Source organism: Lathamus discolor, chromosome 2 (genome assembly GCF_037157495.1).
Source record: "Lathamus discolor isolate bLatDis1 chromosome 2, bLatDis1.hap1, whole genome shotgun sequence".
Taxonomy (NCBI): domain Eukaryota; kingdom Metazoa; phylum Chordata; class Aves; order Psittaciformes; family Psittacidae; genus Lathamus; species Lathamus discolor.
The window spans coordinates 49,497,677-49,517,725 of NC_088885.1; the positions used below are offsets into that span (position 1 = coordinate 49,497,677).

General features: G+C 37.3%; 1 protein-coding gene across 5 annotated transcripts in view; it reads right to left on the minus strand.

The window, feature by feature from the left end:
- ZMYND11 (zinc finger MYND-type containing 11) overlaps nucleotides 1–20,049 on the minus strand; it is a 109,730-nt gene that overhangs the window by 30,868 nt on the left and 58,813 nt on the right. For 3 of the 5 annotated variants that reach the window (XM_065666781.1, XM_065666778.1, XM_065666779.1), the window contains exons 3-4: nucleotides 14,573–14,732; nucleotides 1,312–1,356 (exon numbers count right to left, since the gene is read on the minus strand). In XM_065666781.1, the coding sequence (XP_065522853.1) occupies nucleotides 1,312–1,356; nucleotides 14,573–14,732 (205 nt within the window). The remainder of the gene's footprint in view (nucleotides 1–1,311; nucleotides 1,357–14,572; nucleotides 14,733–20,049) is intronic. The other 2 variants (XM_065666782.1, XM_065666780.1) reach the window with 1 other exon arrangement.

The following is a 20,049-nucleotide window of genomic DNA, read 5'->3' on the forward strand; positions in this document are numbered from 1 at the left end:
AGAAATAATAATACCATAAAATTCGGCTATAAAGAACACGTTCTTGTTCCACCAAATCTTTCCCCTTCATTCCCCTTCACTACAGAATCCAGTGACAGTGAACTTTGGCAGTCCTTTCATTACAATATTTTAGAAACAACTAAAGATACTGCATTGTTGATGCACTTGATTTGCTTGTAGACTGAAAAAAAATCAGAATAAAGTATTGCTTTATATTTCTTTCATATTAACTGTAATACTTATCTTCATTGTGAAACAAACAAACTAATAATCAGATGGTAATAAAGGGCCAATTAAGCAAGAAAACCAATCAGTTTTGAGTAAAGATCTGCCCAAATAAAAATCAAACTGAGAGGACCCCAGTAGGTCCCAGCTACTGAGGAGTTTCACCACAGAATCAGGATTCAGGATTCTTAATTTTTATTCATAGTAGTTGCTTATTGGTATATCCCAGATATTCCATTGTTAGGAAATATGCTGGCAAAGAGATGCAGAATTTCATAAACATATGGAAATATATTTGCTGGCAAGAAAAATCATACACTCAAGCCAGAAACCATGACATTAAATAAAACACCAGAAGAAGCTTCCTTTAGTATTCACACTGTAAAGTTTTGAAAACATCATTATTTCTAAATATTATCACCCAGATTTTTCACAGAAAAGATTTTTAGTTTAATGCAGTATATTTAGTGCATGAGTATATAGAAAACATTTATTTCTGCAACAGAATTGAAAAGTTAAAATAAAGACAATAAAAAAGGCACATAGTCCTTGTGAACAACTGCCCTACTGAATTCAAGAGCAAGGTCAGAGGCACTAAATTTGCTCCAACAGTAATGAAATGTTATTACTTCTCTCAGTTTACATAAGTTTGAATGGGAGGAGAATGTGCTCCCAACGCATTTGTTTTTCGTGCAGGAGATCAGATTCATTTAAACAGCTCAGACTCTGACTGTCAGTGCTCGGGGTAGGACAGGTCAAACTCCCCACCAGCTGCAAACACGGTTAAGTCTGCATTTACAGAATACACCACCAGGTGTCATCAGCCACTCCGAAAATGACTGATTAAAGGGCAACCATTGTAACAACATCTTGAACTGTAACATGTGAGTAACCACTTCCAGCCCCCAGGAGAGAGAAAAAAATCATCAAACTACATACATACATAATGCAGACTAAACTCAGAATTGGAAGTGATATGGATGATGGTGGTGGTTAATATAGTAAACTAAGCTATCCTAATGGAAGACAGAAACGTAATAGAAAATATGACAGAGTTCAAAACCACATAGTGCAAAAATTGTTCACCTTGTTTTTTGCTGCTGTCTGGGAAAAAGGCTGCATACCGTAGGCCTTTCAAAATAAAAACAAAACAAACTTTGTATCTATACTGTAAGCCATCCGATTATCAGGATATACACAAGGCTAGAAAGAATTCATGCACAGTGACCAGGAAATCAATTGTTACTTCTAACATCTGGTTGCATACATCTCCTCCTGCATTTCTGGAATGCTAACTAATGCTTTCACCACAATTTTTTTCTTTAAAATATCCCATGTACTTATATCATTAAAAGAACCCAACACCCATCTTCTTCCCCATATACACACCCACCACTAGGCCAACGTAAAAATCAATAAGAATATTAATTATTGTTAATTAATGCATTCTCTTTGATACATAACCTTCTCCGAGCATCTAGAAAAGATCCCTGTAACATAATTTACTGCATAGGGATCAGCCCCACCAAAATGAAAACAACACCGTCTTTGCTGCATATTACCAAAGATTAAGCTACCACTTTACCAGTAACACAGCCCTTATTAGTGTATAAAAGGTGATACATTTTCCTGGGGCCATGCAGAATGGAGGAAGTCCACCACGGGGACTCAATTTGCCAATACCCTTATTTCCTGATGCAGGGTGGGGAAAGCCTCTTGAGTCACTGTGCTGGCAGACAAAGGGAATCCTCTGCCGGCAGCACCCGGCTGCCCAAGTTCAGCAGTTCAGCGGTACCCAGTGACTGGCCACAGCCCTCAAGACGGAGCAGATTTGGCAGCAGTGCTGCATAGCTCGAATGTAACGGGAGGCCTTCCCCCTTCATTCTACTCAGCTGCCCACTGCATTTGTAGATGCATCAGCAGGGCAGCAAATGTCTGTTCGGGGGATTGTATTTAATAGCCAAAGAGCTCTGCTCAGTTAAGCAGAGTGGGATCTTGCAATGATATAGGTCAATTGTGGTCACTTGTTCTTTATATTCAAATCAGTCACACATTATATCATAAAGGTCACTTTGCACTGACATGAACAGTTGAGATTTCTCAGCAACATGAATGAAACAATGCAGCAATTTTAAAAATAAATCTTAATTTCTGACCGACACATAAGCTTACTTTCTTTGTGATTTGTCTAAATTAGGTTGTCTTAAAGCAAATACATAAATTTATTCTGAAAGTACAGAAAAATAACATGGGACAGAAAATGTCAGGCTATCCAGAACATTTGACAATTTAAATACAGATAAACCCAACAGAAAAGAATGAATCACCATGTCATAGCCTTTACTGTAGAATAAAATATATAGTTGTTGTCAAGGAAAGAATAATTTTAGTGCATAAAGAAAATGCCCATTATAATGCAAATGTACATGGAAAAGATGCTTACTCATTAGTAATGGAGATTTACTTAGCTGTAATTGAAATAGGGAATCTGTATGTTGGAGAATGTGACATCCTGCCGTACAATTAGCATACCATTAAGTAGGAGATGTGAAGTACATACTGACAGTAAAATTAACAGTAACTTAGAGGTCACAATTGTAGCTATTAGGTCACTTCCACACCTTAACAAGCTCATAATTATTGTAAAGAAAAGATGTAAAAACAATTAGTAAACTTTTATTTTGCTATAAATTATATGTAGGCATATAGCATATATAGCATATCAAAACAATCTTTCTTTCTTAGACTTCGTCTATAAGGACCACTTTGCCTTTTTATAATGCATATTCCATTAACATAGCTCATTTCTTACCTGTTAATCTGTTTTCTCCAAGTCCCTTAATGGTAGCCCAGATAGGTGGTATAAAGTCACTCTACTACCAGGTGGAGAGAGGAAAAGGGAAGAGGGAAATAGGCAAAACTCTATTCATGAAACTCCCCTTTATGGGGATTTGCTGGTTTCACACTGTTGAACTAGATTTCCCAAACCATCCAAATTATGGGTATCTTTTGTACCCAACCAGTAAGCTAAGAAAAAAAAAAAGGGGTCACATAGATGGAACAAACAATTATAAGTCAGTTACCTCTTTGGAGAAAGCACGTTTATTTATGGATAGTATGCATACAGTTCTGTTGTCCTAAATTCAGTATGACACAAATGAAGGAAAGTGTTTTTTCTATGTTGTCCATGGTTCCCAGCATTTCCTGTGTGACACTTGTCTCATAGCACTCTTTGGACTTTTATTTTCCCCAGGTATTATGTTTCAAATGCTTCTCTAGAGTTTCTTTGCTGCTTATGCAAGCTCTGTTGTGGTGTTTCTCTGTATCTCTCATCTACACTTACGCACACACAGCTCTTTCCAGATCTCTGGCATTTCAATCAGACCCACCTGTGCACAAACTTGGGGTTATCCCTGTGTAGTGTCTATGCTTTAAAAGTCCCTAGAGCTCCAGCTGTCCAGCAGATAAAGAATTTAAGAGTTTCCCACATTTAGTCTAAAGGAAGAGTTTTAGTTGATACACAGTAGATTTCATCCACTTTGTACTGTAACAATACATTTGGTCTGTCACTGTGGTTGAATCTAGAATGACAACAAGGTCCATGCCAGCAGAAAGAAGTAATTTACAGACTATAAGCTATTTTAAAACATAAGTATTTGAACACTACATTTATTTTAAGATGTTTTCGAATCACAAACCAAAACTTTAGTGTAATAGTTTTGTGACTATTTCATAGCCTTTTAAAAAACTGAAAAGGATCTCAATGAATTAAGTCCTATTTCTTTGACATCTGTTGAGATATGCCATGACCAATTGGAGGATATAATTTCTGAGGCATATGTTCTGGATGCTAGCATTTTAGCATTTGGGAACAATGAAAAGGGACACTTCTCTTATCTTCTCACCTTCCTCAGCTTTAACATCAGAGTTCTTTCAATTTTACCACTTTCAGCTAAGAAAGAAGCTTTTAAAATCCTGGATTCTGCTGTTAAAATTTCTTTGTTGGCTTTTAGTAAATCTTCATTGGAACCCAACAAAGTTAACTACCAGTCCACATCAAGCAAACATACATTGAAAGAAAAGCCTCTGACAAGAATTGCACATTACTTCTTTCACATCTTTAATTTTGCTTTAGGTTTTGCTACCTGCATCCATTATCATTATAGGAAGTAATTTCTATCATCTGTACTTAACCTTTCATATTTCAAACTTTCTGCGGTAAATGAAAAGCCTTTATTATAATAATAAGTGTTGATACTGCATTCTTGCATGGGTGTATCTTCCATACCATCCCTCTTCTCTGGTATCCCAGTCCTCATCTTAGGAGGCCTCAGATATGCTGAAGGAAGGAACATATGCACCCATTCACTTTGAACAAAGCACCATCTATTTCTTTCTAAATACATTCTCCATTTTTAATCATTCAGTTCCTTTCTGTCTTTTTCATGCAGCATCTGCTCCCATCAAAGCTTTCCCAATTAGACATGAGCTTTACTATAGATAATTGTTAAAATTTCGCACTGCATTTTGCAGTCTTTGTGACTCGTGAATATAACGTTACCTAGGTACATTCCTGTCCTCCAGTACAAAACCTAATGCTTCTTACTTATACATTTGCTGTAAATAGCTATGGCACATTTAAGTTATTGGTCTGTTCACCAATACTTCTCCCAAAGTGTAAAAATCAGAACCTGTGCCCCATACAAAAGGCAGTCTGAAACAGGCTCAGACAAAAGTAGTTGGAAATGTTCAACCGTGTTCAGCTTTGAAATGTCTCCCCTTGCCACTGCTTTTGCAATAGCGTTAAACTTCGAAGTTAACTGCTCTGTGGTAAGAAAAATGTTACAAAATGTGGCTGTTTAGCTGTAGGGCTGGACAGATTGGAGCCTTACTCTTTTTTTTTTTCTTTTTTTTTTTTTTCAGAGGAAGACTACCATTTGCACCTTGTATGTACACACTGGTCTGATTTTTAAACAGGCTGTATCTCGTTGCGTACAGTAGCTAGGAAGAAATCTGCAGCTTATCATGGATCTCTGGCAGATGTACTGGTTTTCACTTGGCCACTAGCATGTGTCAAGTACTATATGGGTTGAACAAACACTATGTGTCATGGAACACCATTCCCAGTATTTTTTCAAACACAGTGGGGATATTGCGTATGTGTTTTGCTAGAGGTCCCAGCCCACTGTGAGGGCAGCCCTCCTCCTGCCCTGTGGGTCGGCCTTCTCTTCGTGTCACAGCATCCCCGGCTCTGTCTATTCTTTAGCAGGCGTGAATCTTCCAGCAAATTTGTGTTAGCAGCCCACTGAATCTGCCTTTATCCATTCATCAGAACAATAGGTTAGGTTCCAAACTGAAGAAGGCATGCTTGATTCCTTGATGGCTCTGAGGAATTACTCCATCTTTGCAGCAGGCAAATGGTGAGCTAGCTGTTAAATAAAGTATTTTCCTTTCATTATTGCTGTACAGGATCCATATGTGATCAGGATGATTGCTTTACCACGGTCATCCTGTGTTTTACATTTAATGTTGGAGTAATGCATTAAAGAAAATTCAGCATCAAAATAAGCTTATTTTCTCACCCATAGTTTCCTAGTATATATATATTTACTAGATACACCACCTCCTGTTTTGCATCCATTTTTTTTCCCTAGTGCTTCTTCTCATCAAAAGTGCTCAGCAAACAAACAAGCATCCATCCCCCCTTCAAAGTGAAAAAGACTTCAGCAGTTAGAATCCCTTTACTAAAATTGTTTCACTTTATCTTCTTCTTCCTTTCCTAGAAAACTACCACAGCAGGTAGCTACAATGATGCGTGCTTTTACAGACAGGATAATCTGTCCATTGCAAATCAGTTGCCTTTATAGGCCCTTTCCTTTGATGACCTGGACTTCATCTTTATCATGGATTTCATGAACTGACTCTGAAAGATGCTTCATAGGTATTCTTTAATCATATTTTATCACAAAGAAATCCAAAGCAATTATGATTCCACATATCCTCAAAACTATCTAGGTATCTTGCTCTAATTTCAAGTACTATCTATCTATCTATCTATCTATCTATCTATCTATCTATCTATCTATCATGGCCAAGATTTTAATGATCTCAGCAATTAACTGTCAGGTGGCTGTTTGTTTTATCATTATTTTTAACTTCTCTCATTTTAGAAATCCATTTTATTCTAGAAAGAACCAACACAAAACCATCAGTCAGGAGATAGTCCAGAATCTTCTTCTCCATAGGGCATACTAATCACAGGCATATTTATAAGTCTGTGATAATCCATTTTAATTTTCTTCACTGTTTCTTCTTCTCATGCACTGATGCAGGAAGACTCGGGCTCTGCAGTGAATTTCACAGCTTCTCAGAACACTTTTGGATTTCTCTCATTCAGTTTAATCTGCAAGCCTAAATTTGTCTAATTAATTTATGCCAGTTTGTCTTCTGTTTCTGTCAGAAGCACCAATATCTTCTCTGGATTCCTGCCAAGACAGGTAGATTTTTATTCCCTTTCCTACCTTGTAGTTACATTCTTGACAATTCAGGGTGATAGGCTCCAAAGTATAGAGCCAGTCTCCAGCTCCCAGAGCTAAAGAAGTGAAGTTTTTTTCAGGAAGTATAGTAGTATGCCAGCAGGCAAACTGACTGCTAAGCCCCCTGTCACACTTACCTTTTCAGCCTATGAGCTGTGTTCCTAAAGTAATGAATAAGTCTGTTTCCCTCCCAAGAAGATCATGTTTGTGTAGCAGTAGTTTACATTATTTGAGGTGAGACAATACAAGTATTCTCCTCCAGGATATAAAAAAACAGAAAATAGCTTCAAACAAAGCTTGGTGGCTTTTTTTTTTTCTTCACATTCCAAGTGAGTTCAAGTTTAATAGAAACTTTCAACTTATCTCCTGAGAAACTGGATTCACTTCTGCTATTAATGCCACCGTTTTTCACTTGGGTTGAGCCAAGAAGCGGTTTGTAGGCTATTTTCATTAGGGAGATAAATCAGTGATGGAGTGAAGCATTTATTAGGTGTAATGCCTTTTATTTCTACATTATGCATGTGGAGGTTTTGTTCCCCTAGAAAGAGGATGAATCCAGACTAGAAAAAAAACCATCTCTGCTTGCAGTTCCAAGTCTCCTCCCAAGAACTGTGTACAAAAAGGGTCTCCCTCCCCTGTTCTTTCTTAAGATGTGTTTACATTGCTTTTCTAGCATTATTTTCTCCATGGAATTTTGTAGTGTTTTTCTAGGTTGATGTTTCTGAACACAACCTCAAATATTTCTGCACACAGAAATACTTCCTCTGAACCAACAGCAGAACCTTCTACACACTTTGCTTAAATCTCCAACTTCTTGTCCGTGTCCCCTGTGCTGTAGGTGTGGCCGGTATTATTTCAGCTATCGGTAATATAAACTCACAAGGGCTGCATTTATTGTGAATGAAGCATGAATATTAATAAGCCCATCAGTGTCAGTGAAGTTTCATTCAGTGACCAGCATGACATAATAATAAAAGCTCCAAAACAGTTGCCAGAGATGCAGAGAATTTTGAACCCACAATGTTAGTAAAAACATCCCTACTAGGTCAGGGTTGGCACAAAAGAAGTGTTATGCATGTTCTCGGAACAAACTCAAGATGGACTGATCTATGTCATCTAGTCCATCAGAATAATTTAAGTCCCATGATGGAAGCTTTATACACACTATTTTACTTCAAACCCATAAGTAAACTATCATTCTTCAAAACACCTTTTCAATCAGAAAAAAATCCTGTGAAATCTGTGAATAACATCATCAGTATCTCAACTTCACAACAATTAGTGAAAGCCTCAGAGAAGAACAGAGCATTATGCTGACTGGACTTTTAGAAGTTGAGTTGGTAAAGCTGGGAGAGGCAAGTGAAGATGCTGATGATGCTGATGAAGTTGTTTTACCAGTTTAAAAACAGCATCATCTCTTAGGAGTGCAATAAGATGGACTTTACTAGTGTCATCTTTGGTAATACAAAGATCCTCTCAACAGTCTGAGCTCCTTTTTCAGTGGATGAAAACTAAGGATGAGTAAAGGAGAGGGAAGAAATATTCCTGAAAAGGTGGGAACAGAAAAAAAGGATTGGAAAAAGAATACAGAGAATTATTCCTGATTCTTAACCCATGTGGAGACAGGAAGAGCCACTGGAATGAAAGCAAAGCCATTCTCATGAGCTGTGTGCTAATAGCCTGAATGTAAAGACAAAAGAGGGGCTTGCCTTTAATACAGCAAGAATTTCTTGTCCATGAGGTGGGAGCTCAGAATTCTAATTTGCTTCTCAAGGACAAAATTATCTATGCTTTGATTCAGCAATTTAAAAATACTTGCTTTTCTGAACTTTGACAAATCCACAGCAGGATACTACACCAGTGAACACTAATTTCTGGTTCATTAATGAGCAGAATTCTACACTAGTGCACTTTGTGATAACAATTTGCAAGAAAAATCATCATATTTAGCACACAGTGGATTGATACCATGACAGTCTCTTTGCTAAATAAGCTCTGAATGATGGGACATTAGAGGATGGAAAGATAGAAAAGAAAGATTCAGAGAGTTCCAGAAGCTCATTTCCCTTGAGTGCTCTCATGTGAGCAGACTGCTGTGTGCCCTGACCCTCAAAGGCTTCTCATACTCTCCATCGGGTGTGGAATAATAGATGGAAGCCAGTCTGAACTTTTCTCTACTATAGGATCATTCATTAACTCTTTGCATCAGTGAATCACCACATGTGAAGAACACTGGTACTTTCACAATACTTTGGAATCTACCTGGAACATTCCAGTCTGGAAATCCTTGATTTGTTACAATATATGAGAAATAGTAACTACCATGGTCTGTGCTACATTTGGCTTTGGATCAGTGAATTCACACAGGACTTCAGATAAATGCAATACAGATGGATGAGACAAACGGAGAATTTTTTAAACACTGAAGGAGCTTTTTCTTCATTTGGTGTGACATATTTTTCCTCTTTGGGCTTTCTAGCTGTAAGAGCCTTCACGATGAAGGCACCGGCTGTCACTATTGCTGTTTCATAATATCCTCCTGCTTCTAACTGAAATGAATGGGATGCACAGTAAAACCATTCCTCAACCTAGTTAGTTAGTAGCCTCTAGCTTGCTACCAACAACTATTAGCTGTGTAGCTTGGTTTTGGTTTGAAGTTTTCTGAAGCTGTTTGTTTGTATAATTTAAAATGCATTTTATGTACAGAAAAGATTCAAATGCTCACAGCTTTTTATAATTATATTTATGGACACTCAAGATGACATAGCCAGTTTAAACAACAGCTTCTGGCTACCAATACTGACCTAGCATGGAAAAATCAATATAATTACAAAGCAATTAAGCATGGCAAGTAAGTAACCAAGCCTTTGCTTAATCTAAAGCAATTTAGATTAGGGCAAACGTAACAGCCAAAATACTCCTCTCTCATAGATTGATCCTAGCAAAATTGAACCTCCAATATATCAAATCACGATGACTGGGTATGAGCCTAAAGTGACCACGATTAACAAAATCACCTTCAAAACTCACAGCGCTGGCAGTGGGTTACAACAAAAGTCAAAATGATGGCAAAGAAGGCTGAGTGAAGAGATGGATTATTTAGGCAGCCTTTGGACTTGAAAGTATCTGGACTCTGAGCAAGCACCAGTACTTTCTAGATATAATGTATCAGAAAATGCCCAGTAATGGGTTAGCACATTATGACTAGATGTGTGTATTGGGAAAAAAGCACATTCTATTTCTAATGCTTTCTGAAAACAGGAAAGCAAGCAAACTGCCCCTCCAAACAGCGTGCTTTCTACTGAACTAAAACATCTTTAAGGGTAAAAATTGGAGAGCCAGTTATTTAGCTATGGAGAGGACCAAATGCATGGGAAAAGGACTGTAACTAAAAACCTAAGTCAGACTTAACTAGCCAGAAGAGCTGCTGGCTCTTTCTATAAGCAATCAATTAAATGATCAGAAAATAAAACTCTGTAAAAAGAGTAAATTCTTGAAAACATAATTACCTTGTATGTATCTTGTCAGTGAAGAAATAGCTCAAAGTGCCCTAAGCATGAAGCCTCACTCTTCACATCTCATTAGAGAATTGACCACCATGAACCAATTTTAAACCACAGAAGTGCTATGAGATATGTTGCATACAGATGCAAACAATGAACCCATGTTACTAACATATCTCCATTTTAGAAGAGCACAATATTGTCTGGCTTTATGAACACACGTAAAATGAAATTATACATTCATAATGCTTCTCCCTGGGTCAGTGCAATTTTATGACTTTAATCATGAGGAGAAGAATTAGCACATTAAATGCTCAAAATAGCTCCATGCACACTGTCTGTAGAAAAATCACAAAATACATAAATAGAGTAAGACTAAGAACTGTATCTGACCCCCCATAAAACTACATGACATTGGTGCTTTAATTTGATTTCTTTCATTGGGATTAGACTGAGCACTATTTTACACAGATATAAGTACATAAAAACCATGACAAAACTGAAAACAGAAACAAATAGGTAAGGAGATTCATGACTTTTCTTCAAGAACCACATTTCCCTTCTATTTTATCAACTTCATTGAAAACATAGTTAACAACATTGGTTTGCAATTTTTTTTCTGAACATGAAAAGCAAGGAAATAATTTATGTTGATAATAATTAACACTTTCAGATTCCACAAGTTCTGTGAGAAACAGAAATAAAGCTTTTACAAAGAAAAAGTAAATTTCTGTTACCAGATTTCAGGACTGACATTTCCCTTACAAGGCCAGAAGCTGCAGATTTTGTTGAATTGCATAATAATGGCATCAACAAACAATGAAAATTCACAATTCCTAACTAAAATGCTGGATAACAAGGGAAAATAATGGTTTCTCTCATTTATTTTGTATCAAATACATTAATCAACTGCAAGATGAGAAAGCCTGTAAGATAAGAATACATTCTGAAAATGTGCAAAACATCTGTATAGATGGCAAATGAGAAAGCAAAATGAATACCTCACAAGATCCAGAGGTGTAATATTTGCACCAAAGTTCCTGCATGTACACCAGCCCTTAAATATCAGTATGTTTGATAACTGACTCCATATTTTAGATTTAGTAACTTCTATAAAAATATTTTTCCTAATATTTCCTAATATTTGAGAGAAAAATAAAACAATTGTATACTCTTTTAAATCTGATTATTCTTTTTCCCAGTTTTTCAAAATATTCATATTTTTCATATTTTCATATGAACTGTCCCTCTTGGAAGGGCCTCCTGATGCCCTCTAACTATTTTGGTTTTGCACCTCAGCATGTTCTTTTCTATGATATCTCTAAATATATGAGATTTTGCTTCATTTTTTCACCACAGCTTCAACACACTGTCAAACAATGATAGCAAAGTAACGTAATTTTTTTAACACATTCATCTGGAGGCTATTTGACAGGACAAATGTTTGGAAACACGTAAGTAAGCACCACAGATTACCTACTGAATCTTTTCCAAATAGAGCTGTGCTTTCATAATTTGTATATTTTCAGTTATTGCTATCATTTGACAGTCAGCAGTCATCATTAAAACCAGTACTTTCAGGCCACGTAGCAGCCTCTGGTCAGGCACCTACATAAGTAATAGATACAAGGGCTCAAGAGTTCTGCGGCCCAGTCCAATAATATATTTACTGGAATATAGATCTAAAATGCTAGGATTTAGATCCAGATTTTTTTTTTTTTTTTAAGTAAAGAAACATCAAGCAAACACTCAAATAAAAAAGTGCAGGGAGGGATGACAGCAATGTGTCCCTTTGCTAACTTCTTTAAACAGCTGGTCCCTACTGACTTCCACTGTGGTGCCAGAAAACAGCTAAAATCCAAGTGCATTCTTCTCAATAGGTGGTGGATGAGCTCACAAACCTTTCTGTTTCACATTATGAATTCTTCTAGTTCCTACAGTACCAGTCAAACTGAGTTTGACAATTGGGTTAAAGGTCTGTCTATAAGTGCTGAAGTTTGATGAGCCTGAAATCCCTGTTCCAACATTAATAGCCCTATTTCATAGAGTTTTATCTCCTACATGTGGACTTCCAAAAAGACGTTTGTGTGTTTGTCCTCAGTAAAATGTAACTTGAGCTCATGGTTCAATAGTCATTAGTACCAGATCTGAGCAGTACTGAATTACAAAGAAATACAAAATGCATCTTGATCTAGTGCAGACAAAGTATCCATAAAACTATCCAGTGTGTCCAATGTAGAGAACATACCAAACTTTATGGTTTTGTACCTGTTGTTGGAGAATGGAAAATACTTATCTGATGTCAAGTGATGACAATGACACTTTGTTACTCATTAAAATTTTTTGAATAAAAGAATAAAGAGAATGACTTTATACCAAGTCAATGTGGTTTGCTTCATCCTGTCTGCAACATTTTGATTCAGTAACAGAATTGAGAAGTTGGAGGTTGGGTACTGTTGGAAACACAGCCTGGACCAGAAGCTGATTCCTATTTCTGCATAAACTGTTAAGTCAAGTGTGCACTGGTGTTCTGAACAACTGAGATGGCCATCAGACATATGGTCACAGCACAATGCATCAGTGATTAGCAGTCATGCTGAAAATACAGTCAATACTTCTAACCAAAGGGCTATTCATAACGTGACTTAAGCTGCATCTTCAGTCAAGTCAAAGACAGCTCTTTTCACTCTGAGATAAAATAACTGTGTCATTCTAATGACTCACAGGGAATTTACATGCTGGTTATCTTACAAGTTTTGTTAGACAAATGTTGTTAATAAGTCGCAGGAATATTTTTTGAAAGACAATTTAAGAAATGGCTACTGTGAGGCAATTTGAGTCTTCTATTTTTCCTCTCTTAGCAATAGAGGAAACAAACATACTGAACACTTGAGGCAATTACAAATCTCAGATTCTATGTCATGTTGAGTACACACAGTTAAGATCACCTCTAAACAGATAAAACTGACAGAAGAAATATCTAAAAGGGCTAAGCTGAAAATCTGAAATGTTTATTCCCAGGGAGTATAGTAAAAAGAAAGCTACATACCCTTTAAAGGCTCTCGAGAGTTTCTAATGAAATTAGAGTGAGAATCTTAACAGTGACATAATGTACATTAAATACATATTTCAGTACTTTAAATTAGTGTAACTGGAATAACTTTAACTGTAGTGATTTCTGTTACGGATACTGTTTGTTTCCACTTCTAATTCTCTTACTGTAAAACAAAAAATTTGTTGTTTCACTTTCAGGATCTTATTGATGGCTGCAATAATGCAGTAAGTATTTTGGTGGTTTTCAGAATTTATTTTCCTGTAGAGTTTTTCTGTTTTTCCTCAAAATTTATATTATTATCTGTGTCTGGGACAATGCTGTACATTTTATGAGTATTTAATGCAACTTATATTCCAAAACAACAGTTCCTAGTCTAAGTATTTTAAAGCTTTGTCAAACTCTTCTCTTTTTTAATTACAAAAATGTAAAATACAGAGACCAGGCTTATGAAAAAGGCAAAGCAATTGTGCAAGCTTTTTCCTAGTCTTCTCAGTTAACTTTGCGAGTGCATTCCATCTCAGCTGCGGAGGGACAGAGAAAACATGTTTTTTTTCCCTTCACATATTTTTCAATCTCTTTAACTTGATTTACATATTTATTTTACACATCCAGTGGAGTAACACCTGGATGCCTGTAACCAATTTGGTAAAAAAATCCTTCCTAACTGAATGTCCCAGTGTTCACAAGTATCTCTAAAGCACATCTTTTCATGCATGCTTGTATACAAATAAACAACTTCTTGTTGCACTTTTGAAAGGGAAGAGTTCTTAGTTCCTCAGATACAGATTAAAGCATGAGTAATAAAAAATTCTTGTCTCGTGTGTTTTGTTTTTTTTTTTTTCATTTGTTGTTGAGAGGGTTTTTTTTTTTTTTGTTTGTTTGGTTGGTTTTGTTTTTGGTTTGGTTTTTTTGTTCTTGTTTTAAAGGATACCATCTTTGGGGTTTTTTGAGTCTGAGGATTTCAAGTAATACCAATATTTACTACCTTCTTGTACAGCCGTAGAAGAGAATACATAAAAGTAAGGGATTACTGAGCAAAGGACTTTGCAGTGTTTCAGAGCAGAAAACTCAGAATCCATAAAGAAAGAGCTTCTATGGAATAGAAAAGGTTAAAAAAGTTTAAGAGTGCATTACTTCCCTCTTCACAAGCACCAACACAGCATCTATAAATAACTTGAAATAGAAATTAAAACAAGTTTTCATGCTAAGATATCAGAAACTGTGATTTATTTTCTCAAAGACTTTATACTCACAATCTCATCTCCTGGCAACCAATATCCTTCTTGTTCAATACCAGCTTTTGACCCTTTACACCCCACCGTCAGGGTTTCAACAATAAGACCGTCCTTGACTGCTAAACTCAGCTGACGTGTGGTTTCTTTTGGATGCATACCATGGACTCGAGACATATACCTGCACATAAAGCACAAAAGTCTTTCAGTGTTAGTGTTAAACTATAAAATGAAACAGCAGAAAAAACCATTCAAAAATTTCACATCCATTTGTGCCCCTAAAAAGACTTATTTAAATTAACTGAAGCTTGCATTTCTTGTAAACCTTGTAGAACTTCCTACAGTATACATACTACAGAATGAGTCTGGGGATGTCCCAGTGAAACCTATGTGATGCTTGTGAGTGCAACACATTTAAAAAAAATGTGAAATGTATGCATTGTATATGAAAATCCAACAGCTAGAGTACTAGTATGAAGTGGTTTTTCTCCTATTCTTCAGATAGCCACAATAATCACACTATGATGACCTGCACATAATGTTCACATTATGTGAACAAAACACATATAGCCTAAACTGTGTGTATACATGAGATTCAGTTGTGTAACATTGACCCTTACCCAGTATAATTTACTTCTAGACCAATGCCAAACATTAACTGGGAGTTAACAACACAAAATGATCTTCCCTCAAATAGATGACCTCCCTGTTTTAAGATCATTACACTTCAGATTTTTTTTAGCAGAATTCCAGGAACGTATTCATGAGTCACTGCACATGGAGAAGTGAAAAGATCTGCAATCGCATGCAATCAGCAGACCAGTGAATTGACTCAGAACCAAATGTTTTGTGGACATGTTCTTCTAGTTATAGCTCTCTTACAGCACTAACTGAATTTTTCTCCCTTTTGGTTTCTCCAGGTACCCTTTCTTTACCTGTCTCCTGGGAGAGAAATCTGTAATTTGCCATTTTTAAGACAAAGCTGTCAGCTATAGTACCCTCTATTCCATGCTCCATAATGAATTGCAGCAATTATGACTCTTTTATGACTGTCATCACAAATATCTTCACCAAAAAAAAAAAAAAATTATTATCTGGAGCAAGCTTGAGAAGAAGTTATGTTAAAGCAGCAGCACTACATAAAAAAAACGTTACATCAGTTTTGCTTGGGGTTTTGTTCTTGTTGTTCTTGTTGTTCTTTTTTTTTTTAATAACATAGCTGACTGGAAATTTTAATGCTTTAGAAGTTAAAAGGTACAATAAGGGATGAAGATCACTCCAGTGGTCAACCCTCCACACAGCCCTTCTCTGAAGATAAACGCCTTTTAAACTTCTTACTGTTTTGGATGCATAAAAGTCTTTTCCAATCCTGCATTCTCTCTCAAGCTTTTTCTGGAACTGGTTTATGCTAATCTAATATTTTTGTTTTGCTCTAAAGGAAACTAAATGCATACAATCACATAGTAAATTTCTGATTGAATAGAAGTCTGTATTTTTGTAGTAAATTATACAATAATCAGAACAACACAGGACATTTACAATTTCTGCCTGATATCAGAGGCACTTATGTAAATGCAGCATGCTTGCAGGATCTTGGGTTTTGGGAAGTTTTTTAGGGTAAAAGTCTTTGAGGCAGGTGCTACCATTTACTGCATTTTATGATGTCTACCACAACATGGTCCAAGTCTGGTTGGTTTGTGCATGCTACCACTGCAAAAAAAGTAAGTAATAATAAATGAAATTAATAGAGAAAGAACAAAATTTTTTGCAAGTCTGTGATACAATCTGATATAGATGAATCTTATGCTGGCTAACAAGAAGGACTGAGGGCCAAGCAATGACTCAGAAGATGTGCATGTTAGTTCAGTTCTGTATCATTCTACGTGGATGCTCATCTGCCCAACCTGATCACTCTCTGCTTCTGTAGAAACCAAAACTCATCAGGAGAACCTGCTGAAGTGATATTAAACCCTACGAATGAGTTTTCCAAGTTCTCCAAATTCTAAGGAGGTTTTAAACATGTAGAGACTCAAATCTATTACTTCACCTACAGAGCGCAAGTGAACACCATTAGTTTGCTGAGGCATAAAGTGTTGAAGCTTTAAAACTGCCTGAAACAGGTAAAACAACTCATTTGTTTATGTACTCATGTTATATGTATTTCATGTGTGTGTGCACATATGCACATAATTATGCAAACACAATTAGCTTTTAAAAATTATCTCTGTCAACATTTGCTAACTTTGTTGAGTTTTCAGCAAATTTCCATTTTAACTTGGTGCTAACAAACTCCCTGCCAGAGCCATAGCATTCATGCCTACTGTAATTTCTTCAAGTCTTTGATAGATCTCAAAATACACAGCACAGGTACTAACTATCATTCTTCCCATTTTACTGACAGAAAAAATCAGGCACTGAACAAGGAAGTAATTTCCCTACAGTATCACACTAGGCTTCTATAGGTCTGAGAACAGAAATCTAGTATTAACCCAGTGCTGTAATCTTCAGTGCATCCAGCTGAAGAAACCAAGAAACCATCATCCCTAGGTTGCAGAAACACAGCCCAACAAAACTCTTCAATGCAAGTTACATGTTTATTGATTATTTCTCACTCAAATATCTGAACAGAAAATACATATAATGCAAACCAAAAAGCCTTAAACCAGCTCTAATCAGCTGAGGTTTAATCTGCCTATTTCAACTGTGTCAGGGTGTGCACTAGTGAAAAGGAGCACAATGCTAAGAACGGCCCATTTTTCAAATCCAATTTGCTCTCAACCAGAGCGAAAGTGCTGCCACCAACTAAACTATCTCGTCATTTAATAATCATTTAATAATCTGGTAATGAATCCTCAGAGCTTTCTGAAAACTAGTCAATGTTCAGACTGTGCAGTCTGGAGATCCACAGTGTTTTCCATTTTAAAAATAAATTGCTATCAGCTTTCATAGGAAAGCACACACATGTATCAAGAATATTTTTACTCTGGAGAGTAGAACTGCTGGTAGAAAAGTCTCCCCTCCCCCAAATTTTTACGTATATCAAAACCTGTGAATGGCTAGATACTTACAAAGACTAAAAAAAACACTGGCAGGGTCTGGATGAAATCCTGTCTGGCTTGTTTTCAGCCAGAAGGATGGCAGCTAAACTAAGAAGTGATCAAGGCACAGGATTTGAACCAGAAAAGACAGTTGAAGTTCTTTTAATGATGAAATGTCACAACATGTGAAAGATGCTGGAAACACAAAGTAAGCTAAACTCCACCCTAGAAACAGAAAGCATGATGTTTGGAGTTCTAACTACCACATCATACTCATTATCGGATCAGGGAAAACAATACTGAAACATCTTTGTGCAGAAGTGACACTACTAATCCAGGGAGTGCAAGTCTTTTCCTGGCACTGTATGCACTGAAGCATCTGGCACCAAGTTAAAAAACAAGGAAGAGAGACCAATTCCCAATTGCTGTTTTCAACAAAAGCTGATTAGCCTTACCTTGGAAACAGAGAGTTGAAGCAATATCGGTTTGTTATGCTCCTGCCCAGTCATAGAATTATAGAATAGTTAGGGTTGGAAAGGACCTCAAGATCATCTAGTTCCAACCACCCTGCCATGGGCAGGGACACCTCACACTAAACCATCTCACCCAAGGCTTCATCCAACCTGGCCTTGAACACTGTCAGGGATGGAGCATTCACAACCACCCTGGGCAACCCATTCCAGTGCCTCACCACCCTCACAGGTAAAGAACTTCTCCCTTATATCCAATCTAAACTTCCCCTGTTTAAGATTCAACCCATTACCCCTTGTCCTGTCACTACAGTCCCTAAAGAAGAGTCCATCCCCAGCATCCCTATAGGCCCCCTTCAGATACTGGAAGGCTGCTATGAGGTCTCCACGCAGCCTTCTCTTCTCCACGCTGAACAGACCCAACTTTCTCAGCCTATCTTCATATGGGAGGTGCTCCAGTCCCCTGATCATCCTCGTGGCCCTCCTCTGGACTTGTTCCAACAGTTCCATGTCCTTTTTATGTTGAGGACACCAGAACTGCACACAATACTCCAGGTGAGGTCTCACAAGAGCAGAGCAGAGGTGCAGGATCACCTCCTTCAACCTGCTGGTCACGCTCCTTTTGATGCAGCCCAGGATACGGTTGGCTTTCTGGGCTGCAAGCGCACACTGCCGGCTCATGTTCATTTTCTCATTGACCTCATCAGTCCTCCACATCAATAGACTGGGATGTGTAATACAACCCCTATACTGCTATTACGTAGCCAGCCACAAGAAGTAAAGCAAATACACTCAGTTGGGCAAGAATAAGTTATGAAGACAAAGTAAAATCCCCTAAATCAACAAACCAGCCCAAATGAGAAAGGGGGCTAAACCAATGATTTCAAAATACAATTTAATTGTTCTAATCCCTACTACATAAAATCAGGGCCTGTCTGATGAAAAGAGGACGTGTGGCCTCATAATCTGCATGCTAAATTCCAAATCTCACCCAATGAGCCTGCCTGCCTGCAGGATACAGAAGCAACTGAACTGTTGCTCAGTATTAAAGTTATTTGCAGGTCAGTATTTTCTCCATTTATAAACTGGCAACGTAAACCTCCTTGACATTAGCATAGAAGAATCTAGCAAATCTAGCACAATTGGTTTTGTAATCAACTTCCAAGAGCCTTCTAAAGCATGTTTTCAGTTATTGCAACACCACTTCGAAAGTAAAGGGTAAGAATCTCTATCATGTAGGTTGTTCATTACCACCCTTAAACAAACATCAGCACTGTCACACCATCAAATGTATATGTAAATGTGCTGACCTTCAGAAACAAGATACTACCAACAGAGTCAGGTAAATGCACATGTGCACATGGGTAATGTATGTGCACATCTGTCCCACAGCAAACAAAAAAAAAATAGAGAACAATAGGTGATCGTCACAGAATCACTGAATGGTTTGGTTTGAAAGGGACCTTCAGATCATTTAGTTCCAATCCTCCTGCCACAGGCAGGGACACCTTCCACTAGATCAGATTGCTCAATGCTCTGTCCAGCCTGGCCTTGAACACTTCCAGGGATGAGCCATCCACAACTTCTCTGGGCAAGTTGTTCCAGTGTCGTATCATGTTCATAGTGAACAATCATTCACAAATTTATAGACTGGACATGTGTGTATGCTCATCTGTCTTTATTACATGAAATACTAATCAGAAAAATATGAAACAATTTTAAACCTACTTGGGACTGCAAATGCACAGTAGTCAGGTCTTTTCACATTTAGCAGCAATAAAATATCATCATATTCTTCTGTTTATATACATTATTCTTGTTACCCATCCTAAAACCTTGAAAATTCTCAGACACCAGAGCAACAGCCCAAGCGGTCAGCACAGCTGGAAGTAAGGACTCAAGCAGCTCTCACAGGCCTCACGGCATCCAGGAGCCACATAATCATCTGCTGCATACCCCACCTGAGCCATTTTGCAATGACAGGGGAGGA